The sequence below is a fragment of the Prunus dulcis genome, chromosome 6, assembly GCF_902201215.1.
Source record: "Prunus dulcis chromosome 6, ALMONDv2, whole genome shotgun sequence".
NCBI classification, from domain to species: Eukaryota; Viridiplantae; Streptophyta; class Magnoliopsida; order Rosales; family Rosaceae; genus Prunus; species Prunus dulcis.
This window is the reverse complement of record NC_047655.1, coordinates 23179811-23191936: the sequence shown is the minus strand read 5'-3', so window position 1 is coordinate 23191936 and position 12126 is coordinate 23179811. Positions and strand designations below refer to the sequence as shown.

Genomic DNA, 12126 nt, shown 5'->3' with positions numbered 1-12126 from the left:
ATGTGATAAATGAAAGGATAGAGAAGATATGGTGTGAGAGGTCTGAGTTGATGATGTAATTTTATAGATGGATTTATAAGATAGAGATGACACATTGCGCAATTTTATAGGGTGAAAATCTTATCTGAAATATGATATTAGAATTTTATAATAAATATCGACACGTGGCAATCGAAAATCTTATCTGAAATTTGAGATCTGAATGTTATAACAAAATATGAACACGTGTCAACCAAAAATCTTATCTAAAAATATAATTCAAAAATTTTATCCAAAAATGATATCTGAAATTTTAAGTGAGAATTTTATAATACATAATGGCACATGACAACTGAAAAACTTATCATAATTAATGGTTTAAGTATAAAAAATAGAAAATAAATTAAAGTAAATAGTAATTGCCCTTGCCATTGCCCTTGTTCTTTGGGATGGAAACAAAAAAGAGACAATATTACCACTATTCATGTGAATAGTTACAAACCTTGCCTTGCCTTTGCCCTTTGGGGTGGAGATGCTCTAATACCAAATGTTATCAAAAATGCGAGAGGTGATTTTCCTTCCAAAATACCAAAGAGTTGTCAAAAAAATAAAATAAATGAAGATACAACCTTGCACCACCACAATGTGTGCCATAAAAGGTGGTAAAAAAATGCCATCAAAATCTAATGACTGTAAACCTTGCTTTAAACAAGCACCGTGGATAACCAGATACATCTTCCTACAGTGGCTGTTTGCTTGAATTTCGAAGTAATGTAAAAGGACGACAATAATAAACGAATCGATAAGATACAGTCATTCTTCACACTATACATACTGGTTCTCCGCATTCTTAATTAATGGCATTTCCTTCGTCTTCGTTTAAAATGCGATTCTGGAAATCGCTCACCATAAGAGGCAGTCCCTCCCTCAAGGACACCTTTGGCTCCCAGTTCAATAGCTCCTTTGCTTTGCTAATGTCTGGTTTCCTCTTATGTGGATCATCAGCAGTATTTGGTCTGAATTCTATTGTCGCACTTGAATCAATTGTTTCTTTGACAACCTGTTCATCAGGAAGAAGTGAAAATTTGAGAAGGCCAGTGTAGAATTGCTCTTCATTTGCAAGCATAAAAATCACTCAAGAATATCAAACTCTTATCAGCTTCTGGATATTGGGACAAAAAAAAAGGATAAAAAAGAGCAAAATCACTACCAAAAAACAAATTTAAAAGAATTACCATCCAAGCACCTTGGAGCATTTTCTGATGTCTAAATGGAGTGTATGAAAAACATTAAAATTATGGTATGGAGGAAAAGGCAAACCTCAGCAAGCTCTAGCATGGTGAACTCCCCTGGATTACCCAGGTTGAAAGGCCCCACATGTTCACCGTCCATCAATGCCACCAGTCCATTGACCTATCATTAAAAGAAAGTGTTATTAGATCATCCACCGCATCAATTCACTAATTAAAGCAGTTTTAATCAAAAGCCCTTAGAGTTCAAAGGCATACAAAAAGGATATAATGGGCTTTCGGTTCATCTTCTAAAATTTAACTGATTCTAGAATTGGCTGACGATAATGAGACCTATTGTGCCAGGAATACAATGTAAATATTTCAAGGTCCCGGAAGAAAATGTGGCAAAGATGCAGAATATGCATAAGTAATATGGCATGTGCTAAAGTTCCAATGAAAGAACTGCATATTGAAACTGCAGAAAGTCTAGCATACCAAATCAGAGACATATTGGAAGCTTCGTGTTTGTTTACCATCACCGTACACAGTCAATGGTTGTTTGCGGATAGCCTACACAGGTAGCCCCACAACAGTTAGAAAAGCACAACAATGATAATCACATTAGGAAACATCCCAGTAGTCATGAGTTATTAATAGCAGAAATCTCAAAACCACTTTAAAAGAAAAAGGTAGTATTAAACATTAACCTGAGCAACAAAATTGCTGACAACACGCCCATCATCCAAACACATACGTGGACCATAAGTGTTGAAAATTCGAGCAATACGGACCTGAAAACAGAAAGCCTTATGTGAGTCTGACAAGCTAATGGTGGAAACCAAACCAAATCCTATCTCACTTTGAACTACAGTAGTTATAGCTTCTCCATGATAGGAAAGCATTTCAAAAGCATTTGGATGAGACAATGTTCTAAACTCAAGCCTGGAAAAACAATTATTTGTATACCTCAGCCAAGGATCGATTAAAAGTGAAACAGGTCAAGGATGACCATTGGCACTACCAGTGAATAAATGAAGTAATCGGGTCTATAAATAAAAAAATTTGAGATTACTGTCAATGAGGTGGTTTTAGGTGGAACTCTATGTGGCGTGTAACAAATTTATAAATAAATAAATAAATTTGGTCGAGTGAATAAATGGGTAGAGCCCTAATTACGGTTCCAATTATAGAGGTGAATAGGGTCCCATCCCAAATAACGCAAGATATGTAAAAAGCAGGTCCGATTAAAGTTCAAACAACTATACATGGCCCAAATAACAAAATTCACTTGCTAGTGTGAAAATTGGGCATTACCATAAAGTTCAAGCAACCATACAAGGAAAACCCAAGTAATAAATTTCACTTGGCTACTTGCAACCCCTAATTTTACAAATTTCTAATGTCGTGTAGCTTCTTGGCAGCTTCAAAACTATGGCATATCTAAAAGGTACTATGAATTTAAAAGGTCCATTGAATCAACATTTAAAATGACAACTAAAGTATGAAGCAGAATAGTTTGCTGGGGAAAAAATGACTATAAAGAAGATTATGTAAAGATAAATAAATAAAACTGACCAGGTCACCCAAAGTCTAATGTACCTATAAGGGAAAAATGGAGGGCAGGAGAAATCATGCAGTTTCTCAAGATTAAACTAATCCCACATGATCTTACTGCCATTTAAAAGAATGACGTTAACATTTTACATCTGCATGCCTATCAATCCAGGCATCAAATTATGGATTCCCCGATAGCAAATTTACAACCAGTTACCTCGACATCTGCACCTCGATGATAATCCATTGCCAATGTCTCTGCTGTCCTCTTTCCTTCATCATAACAGCTCCTCTCACCTGCTCATTTGCAAGCATACACACAGAGACAAATATATATAAATATATTAAGCAAGCAACAAAATGCATTATACACAAACATTTTAAAGACATAAACGTCTAACATATAAACACACCTATAGGATTTACATTTCCCCAGTAAGTCTCCTTCTGAGGATGCTCCAGGGGGTCCCCATACACCTCACTCGTACTGGTGAGCAAAAACCTTGCCCCAATTCGCTTGGCAAGTCCCAGCATATTAAGAGTACCCATCACATTGGTCTTGTAATCACAGTCAAGGACCTCAAAAATTCAAAATCCATTTCTTTTCTTTTTTCAAAATTCAACCCAAAAAAGCAAACAAAACTAAACAAAAACAACCCAAATGCTAAAATTCAATCAAAACCATAAAGAAAGAGTGATCATAAACACTAAGAACGAACATGATTGAATAAAAAGGATATAATGGTCTTGACTGGGTTATACTTATAATGAACAGGGGAGGCAGGGCAGGCCAAGTGGTAGATCTGATCGACCTCCAGCAGAATCGGCTCAACGACGTCATGCCTAATGAGCTCGAACCTCGGGTTCCCAAAATGGTGCACCAGATTATCCTTCCTCCCGGTAAAGAAATTATCAATCACAATCACGTCGTTGCCCCTGTCAAGGAGCTTGTCAACAAGATGAGACCCAACGAACCCAGCACCGCCGGTGACGACAATTCGGAGCCTCCGCTTGCCGAGCCCGACGGGGACCCGACCCACCTTGGCATGGGTGGGCTTGGAGACGAGGTCATGGGCGGTGGAGAAGGATCTGGAGATGGAGGTGGTGGGGTTGTTGGGGTCAGATGGGCCGAGGCGGTAAAGGGTGGGCTGGAGGATGAAGAAGGTGGAGCCGATGAGAATGCCGACAAGGATGAAGAGGAGCCTCTGTTCTTTGAAGAGGTAGTTGATGGATCTGGGGAGAGATCGAGGGTGTTTGAGAGCCTTGGGAGAGTAGGTTGAGGCTAGGTTTGATGGGATCTCTTCGTCCCTCCTTTGATTCACGCTCGCTTGCTTGTGCAATTGCTTCATGCTTGAGAAATTGAGATTGGGATTGTCCTCTCTGTCACTTCTTTTTGTTTGGGTTTTGAGAATAAGACAGAGACTTTCAGGTGGAGCTGAGAAATGGGTGGTTGTTGTTGTTGAAGGTTGAAGAAGGTAGTGAAGCAGTATGCTGAAGCTAAATTTGATTGTGGGTGGTGCAATTAATCAATCAAATCATGGTGATGAGGTTGGAAGGTCAGTTTCTGAAGAAGAAGAAGAAGTTGTTAACTTATGGGGAAAATAAATATGATTATGTTGTAAATGATGATGAGATGGGGGTTTGCTTTGAGTAATTAGGAAGGGAAGGGATTTGCTTAGACTGGACCCGCTTCAGCGAACGCGCGTTTTGTTGTGAAAATTTTATGGTACGGACTAGCTTGCGAGCGTGCAGTGGAACTTTTCAAGTCACAATACTAATGTTCCCAGTACACATTTTAAGGAGAAAAACTCGAAAGTGCTTTTGGATTATAAAAAACGCAATGCTGTTTTTAGATAAGTATTTATACAAACGCAGTGTGTGTTTATAGATCATAAAAAGCATTTTTTTTATTCGATCGATATTCTATTTTAAGGGGAGGAGAGAATTCTATTCTAAAGGGAGGGGGCACCCACGAAGGGGATTCGAACTGGTGTCATGAAGTTTGCAAACAAAGACCTCAACTACTAAGGTAAACACCCACTGTCCATTGAAAAAAAAAAACAAACAAACAAACAATTTTGTTGAATTGCACCAAACATGAGAGGATGGGCCTTCCACAAAATTGGGAAGAGGACACATTCAAGGCCCATTAGATAAAATGGACTTTAAATTGGAGTCCAACAAGGAGGCGAACTTTCCTTGTTATATTGCATTGGGTCCAAAAGGGAGGATAAAAATATATATGAAAAAACGAAATCCGACCACAGTGGGAGTCGAACCCACGACCTTTTGATCCGAAGTCAAACGCGCTAATCCACTGCGCTATGCGGTCAAGTTGTTAGTTTTGTAGCTCTTAGTATATATAACCATGCTACTCGTTTAGACCTGATCAGGTCTAGAAGTGCACCTAATACTGAGTTGATTGTTCTTCTTGCTTGCTATAGCTCATGCATACATAGATCTTTATATAATTGACCCCCCAAAAAAGAAATTTAACAGGTTTTTTTTTTTTTTTTTTTTTTTTTTTTGAGAATCATATCATAACATTGCATTAAGAAGCAAGCATAACATCATTAACAAGAATGGGAAACAACCATTCAGGTCCATCTTCCATCCAAACTATAAGGTCCGAAATAGAAAGTGCAAAACGTACAAGGCTATCAGCCGCACAATTACAAATACGAGGTCGAAACTGACCAAAACAACTATGAAATGAATTAGCCAAAACCTGAATTTCATTTACTAAAATTCCTTCATAGCCCAAATCTACATCACATTGGAAAGCCATCTGTATTGCTGCTTGTGCATCTGACTCTAATTGTATATGTTGCAACGCCAAGTTCATAGCAAGTTGTAAGCCAAATCTGATTGCGAATAACATTCAGCCGCACGATTAGCCGGATCTGGTATTTACGTATATTGATTTGTTTCATAATTCAGTTTGTACTATATTATAAAGTTGCGTTCAATCCAATTATTATGATTCCATTTCGTTTTATTGCATCAACTGCAATATTAGCCTCTCAATATATATTCAAAACCAACATAATCAATCTCTCTAATAAGGTTGTGTATGCCGTGCATTAATTGAGTTTTCAGGAAATTTCTCAACTCCATCTCTACTAGTAGTTAGGGGTGGCCCTGGGGTGGTGCAAGTGGCGCCACCGCACAGGACCCACGATTCTTAAGGGCTCCAGAAAAAAAAAATTTGTTTATATTATATTATATGAATCGTATATATAGTATAGTGTCTGGATATTTGAAAAAACAGTGTGCTCAGGGCAGTTGGATGGAGAATATAGTTTGTAGAAATAAAATAAAAAAGGTTTTCTCTTCCAAAAAGAGTACTTTCTTCATTCAAAACACCACGAAAAAAGCTTCATGGCTTCTTCTTTCTCTTAAACTCTGATTTTCTGGTAAGTAATCATCATTGTTCATCAATTTCTCTTTGGTTCTTTTTTCAATCATTTGATAATTTTTGTTATTCTTTCAATTTCAGGAATTTGAACACAAAAAAAAGAAAACCCTAATTCCTGAATTCATAGACCACTCAAAATAGAATAGTCATATTCAAATCTCAACTCAAATTCAGGTATGTATCTAAATTTCAATCTATTCTATATATTACATGACTTATTTTATTAAATTATTATCATGTTGATGATTGGTTGTATGAGAATATAGTTTGTAGAAATATTTATCTATTTCTTGTTGGGGTTTTCTTCCAGGTTATAGGGTTTTGGAATTTTTCTTTGTAATCTAAACATGCCACCTACTAGAAAATCGTTTATGGATATACAAAACGGCTTAGAAAAAAAAAATCGAGGAATTGACTCAATCTCAAAGAGGAGCTCTTGATAGATTCATTGTTAGAGAATCACATGCTACAATGGATGAAAATATTTAAATTTTTATGAATTTGATTTCTGATTGTCATTGCATATTTATTGATGGTGAATTTTAGTTATAAAAAAAAATTGTTTATGACATTAAGTTATGGCAAATTTTTATAGTATTTTCGTATTAGATTATGCGAGGCCCCAATTTAAGTTTCGCACAGGGCCCTCAAAATCTAAGGGACGGTCCTGCTAGTAGTGCTTGCTATCAATGATCAATTCGGATCGCCTTCAATTTATAATTTTTGTTGAATTTCTTGGAGTTGTCAAAATCTCAAGGCCATAACTCTTTCAAACTCTAGGGCTTTATCACTTTGCAATTCAATTGCACAAGACTTGGACCAAATCCTCTATATGGTATGGGGACCTTCCAAAGGCCAACAGTTATTTTAATTGCATTTAAGTGTAAGATACACACACGTGTGTATATATATATATATATATATATATATATATAGGTGAGTCACTTCGTTATTCCTCATTAATTCATTAATGGCGAATACTTGGTAGGCACCGTCCGAATGTATCAAATCACAATGATCAAATTAAATGTCTGATATCTATATAATAGCGTCTTTTTTTTTTTTTTTTTTGGGTAAAATAGGGGGCAAAGCCCAGAACAAAAAGATTACTCATAGAGAAGCAAATAGTGTTGCACACTGATTTGTTCGATTTGGTCTGCATATTGTGGACAACTTTACTTGGTTTGAGGTGCCCCCGATCTTATTCAGGACGTCATATTATGTGATTTGTTGAGTTGGGGTCAGGCGTGTTGCTCCTCCCCTTGTAACTTTTTGTTTTATCAATTAAGTTTCCCTCATTTCGTCGAGGTTCTCTCAAAAAACTATCACGATAGTTGGTCTAATTATTATTTCAATTAATTTAGCACTCTTCTTTATAGATAGTCAATTTTGTACATATCATTAATTTTGATGCATTTTTATCTAAATTGTGGTCCAAAAAGTCACATGAATGAGATGTGAAGTTGATTAAGAGGGTCAACTGACTATTCAAATGATTGGTCCCCTTTCCCTCAAGTATAATGGTAGATTCAAGATTGAGTACTCATAAAATAATAAAATAAAAATTAGAGTGCTAAATTGACGAAAAAATTAACCACGGGATCGTGATAGTATTCGCGGGTAAATCTATATTGTATTATTGAATTTATAAAGATTGTAATTGATTAAGTGAAATCAAGTCTGAATGCATTATTTTTTTATTTATAATTAATATCAGATTATGTATAATTAGAGCATATCATTGTTGGAAATGGCCGTACATATACATTTGATGAGAAGAATGTGACAAAAATTAGGGAACTGAAAATCATTTTTATGTGAATTTCGGTGACACATGAAAAGTTTCTGTTAGTATGAAAATTGTATTGTCATTTCCTAGACTCTAGCATAGGTTGGGAATTAGTGTGTGAACTTGTTTTACTGGAAGCTTTGCGCAACACATTCATTCTGGATCTTTGAAGTATGACGTGATCGATATGAGAAACTGAGTTCAGGTAAATCATGACATAATCATGCATTCATTATAGGATTCCTAGTTGGAGTTATTTTCAATCAAGTATTTTCATGTTAATCCTATTTTTATTAGGATTAGATTTTTTATCTTGAGATTACTTTCCATAGTTAAACTCTATTTTGATTTATGTTAAAATATTATATATATTGATACCTAATTGGTCTCTTTGATAAAGATTGTTATCTTGTATAACAATCCTTGCATGAGTACGTTGTTCATCCTGTGCCCACTTTGAATACCATCAAATAGTCATAGTTGAATAGGTTTAGTGGGTGTTCTTATTGCATCAGGTTTAGGAGTCTGACTAGGCATAGGAAACCTTGAATAAAAGGAGGATGCCTCTCCTTGGTTGCGTCGGCTTTCTAATATTTTGTTTTGAGCATCTAAAATACTTAACAACGTTACTGTGCATTTATTTGAGATAAATCATCAAGCGTTTAATGTTTGCTTGGTGATTTATCAAACACTTTAATCATTCATATTGCATTCATATGCATGTTGGTGACTCATACGATTGAGGGCACCAAGACTGTGGTGGCAGTTTTCCTCCGGCGAGCTTGAAGCAATCGTGACCAGTATTGCGTTCAACATAAGGAGTGTCGAAGATCATCCCGCGACAGAAGTTGAGTTACGAAGAAGTCGGTAAACATTATCTAGAATGAGTCTAGGATAAGTGTGTGAGTACTTCTTGTAATCATCGTTCTATAGTGGATTTGAGTTGGACTGAGGAGTCCCGTGGATTTTCCCCAGAGGTGGGGTTTTACCACGTAAAATAATTCTCTGCGTGTTCATTTATTTTAAGCTTTGCACATCTCAGGATTGATAACTCATATCAATCCTGCTTCAAAGGTTGATCATTATTTATTGCAAAAAATTCGAATTAGCTTGTTTAACATTCTCCAGGCATATATATAGATATCCTACAGGTATTTTCAATTGGCATCAGAGCAGGTTGCTGGACATACTCAGTAAGATCTAATATACCTTAGGATGGATCGTGCCTCGGGCTCAATTGCACATCCACCATATTTTGACGGCAACAACTATGGCGCTTGGAAGGCCAAAATGAAGTCGTTTCTTTGGTCCTTAGATGAACGTGTATGGAGTACAGTGGTTCATGGATTTCCTAAACCCACAAAGAAGATCGGAAAAGGAGATGAAGAAACCACAATCCTCAAAGCTAGAGAGGAGTGGACCACTGCAGAAGTCACACACAGCACTAATAATCAAAAGGGGTTAAATGCTTTATTTACTGCTGTCTCTTCAGATCAATTTGAATATATATCTGGTTGTGATACTTCTAAGGAAGCTTGGGATATTTTGCAGGTTACCCATGAAGGAACAGATACTGTCAAGGGAGCCAAGCTTCAAATGCATACTTTACAGTTTGAGACACTCATGATGGATGAGAATGAAACTTTTTCTGAATTTTATGCTAAACTGTGTGTAATTGTGAATGCTTGTTCAAGTTTAGGTGAAAAAAATTCCAGAAGACAGGGTTGTGAAAAAGATTTTGAGATCCTTGCCTCAACGATTTCAACCAAAGATCACGGCTATTGAAGAGATCCGTGACTTGAACACCTTGAAAGTTCAAGAACTCATAGGGTCCATACAAACCTATGAGATGAAACATCTAGCCCCTAAAAAGAGCAAAAATGTTGCTTTCAAGGTTGTGAATGAAGAAGATGATGGGCATTCAAATGAAGATTGCAGTGATGAGGAATTAACGATTCTCACAAGACGATTCATGAACTTTCTCAAGAATCAAGATCCAAGGAGTCGAGATTCAAAAGGTATAAATTCTAAAAATAGGTTTGTTAACTATACTGATGGTGGGTCTAAATTTCGCAGGTCAAATGAACGAAAGAATCCAAGAGAAAAGGTCCAATGTTTTGAATGTGAAGGCTATGGACACATATCTTCGGAATGTGCCAACACCTTAAAGAAACAAAAGGATAGCAAGAATAAGGCAATGCATATTACTTGGAGTGATAGTGAATCGGAATGCGAGAATGATGAAAAGACGGTTGCACTCATAACCACAGTTAGCTTGGATGAATCACATGAGGATGATGATTGTAAAGAAGTTGTTGTGCTGAAGCTGGAAAATTGCAGGATTGCAAACGAGTTTCAATCCCCTGATGCAGATTCTAAAAAGGTAAGTGCAGGTATGAACGAAAAATTGATGTTTTTGCAGAAAAAATTGACTGATCAGAATAAATTAATTGCTTCTCTAACTTCTGACAACAAAGCCCTTGAACTTGAACTTAAAAATTCAAAGGAAAGGATTGTTTCTTTAACCATTGGTGCAGAAAAAATTGACAAGATGATTAGCATGGGACGAAGAGATGGTGACAAACGAGGCTTGGGATTTCAACCAAGTAATAAGTCTTCCGCTGTGTCTAAAACAAAGTTTGTCAAATCCACTTCACTCATTGAACCTTCTGCCCCTCATGAAGTCAAGAAATTTATTCCAATCTGTCACTTTTGTGGAACTCGTGGGCACATAAGACCAAGATGCAATAAGCTTCTAAACGAATTTGTTCGTTCAAATTCTCATGGCATGGGTGGAAAAGTAAGTATCCAACATAAGATTTCAAATCTTATGAATGAGGTAAACCGCTTATCCAAACTATCTTCTTTTCATTGTTTGCCATCAACTAAGACAAAGTTAGTTTGGAGGAAAAAGGAAAATCATAATTGTATGTTTGCCTCCACTAATGTTGTGCATGAACCCGTTGCTTTAGAAAATTTGGATCTTAAATGTCTTGTTGCAAAACCTTTGGATAATCTTCAATTTGACACTCTTAGAAAGTCTTTAGGTATTTGTTCTTTTGAATAATTGTTTGTATGCATGCCAAAAGACTCCAGCTATTATCTTCTCTGTTTTTGAATTTGGATTAAATTCTAAGTATTTTGTTCAGCACATGCAGGGATTGATAAGCAATATCAATCCTACTGACGTCTGGAAGTTTTTGCTGATCTTAGATTGGATTTTTGGCGTTGGATCACTTTGGGCAGTTTAATATTGGGTTTTTGTGAATGGCTATCAACTGTCTTTGTTTTTTTATAAAGTCAATTAAATGCTCTTTTTATTAAATCTCATGTGTCTCTTTAGCACATGCACTCTAATCTTGTTTAATAATTTTGAATGAATCCTCATCTTGCCCTTGTCTTGATACTAGATTTGCATTATACTTTTTGCTACTGAGCTCACAATTTTGTAACATCTCTTTAATTAAAAGAAAAGTAAAATAAGTGCTTGATCCTTGCCAAGTAACCGGGCCTCTTGTCTAACCAACGTCGAGGCTCGCGTCAAAAAGCTTTGATCTTATACACTTTGTTCTTCTTTGTAGCCTACATGACTCGGGTTAGTACATCCTAGGGGTGCTTTAACACCCATTGTCTTAAAGTCAACTGACTTGAGCACATTGATTTAACACCCGTTACATGGGTCTTGTAGAAAGCTTAATAAAGTTAGCATTAAAAATAAAAAATAAAAATAAAAAATTCAAAAAAAAAAAAAAATGAAAGTGGTGACCTCTGTATGCATTTTGTATGTGTTTATTCTATGTTCTTGGCTTGCTCTTGATTGGATTTTTTCTTTGTTATTAAGTAAGTTTGGTCACATAACACGAGATTGAGATTTAATATTCGCTCATTTGATGGACTTTATTTCTTACAAATATTTTTGATTCTCCATTTTATAATCCTTGTGTTTGATTAAACCTTTGTGATTTGATGTGCCCTAGATTCTGAAAGGCTTTGCTTCAAATGCTTCTAGAGAGATATTGGTATTGGTCTTGCTTGTCTATCCTTCTGCATAGTGTTGGCATGTACTCAAGTTTTTTTTTGGCATGAATGAAGGAGGAGTCTTGGGTTCTTATTAAGCATAGTAATTGATGTTTTGATTGATGTCTTTGTGGTTT

The 12126-nt window shown here is 36.1% G+C and overlaps 1 protein-coding gene and 1 non-coding gene across 2 annotated transcripts; both read right to left on the bottom strand.

Moving 5' to 3' along the window:
- Positions 1-529: 529 nt before the first annotated feature.
- On the bottom strand, positions 530-4564 carry LOC117631138 (UDP-glucuronic acid decarboxylase 1). Its single transcript, XM_034364113.1, has 7 exons — positions 3506-4564; positions 3179-3326; positions 2983-3062; positions 1919-2002; positions 1707-1781; positions 1300-1392; positions 530-1039 (listed from the first exon to the last, which is right to left on the bottom strand). The coding sequence occupies exons 1-7, from the start codon at positions 4112-4114 to the stop codon at positions 830-832; spliced, it is 1299 nt and encodes a 432-aa protein (XP_034220004.1). The 5' UTR covers positions 4115-4564; the 3' UTR covers positions 530-829.
- Positions 4565-5023: 459 nt separating this feature from the next.
- TRNAR-UCG lies at positions 5024-5097 on the bottom strand. Its single transcript has one exon. It is a non-coding gene; the product is annotated as a tRNA-Arg (tRNA).
- Positions 5098-12126: the final 7029 nt, after the last annotated feature.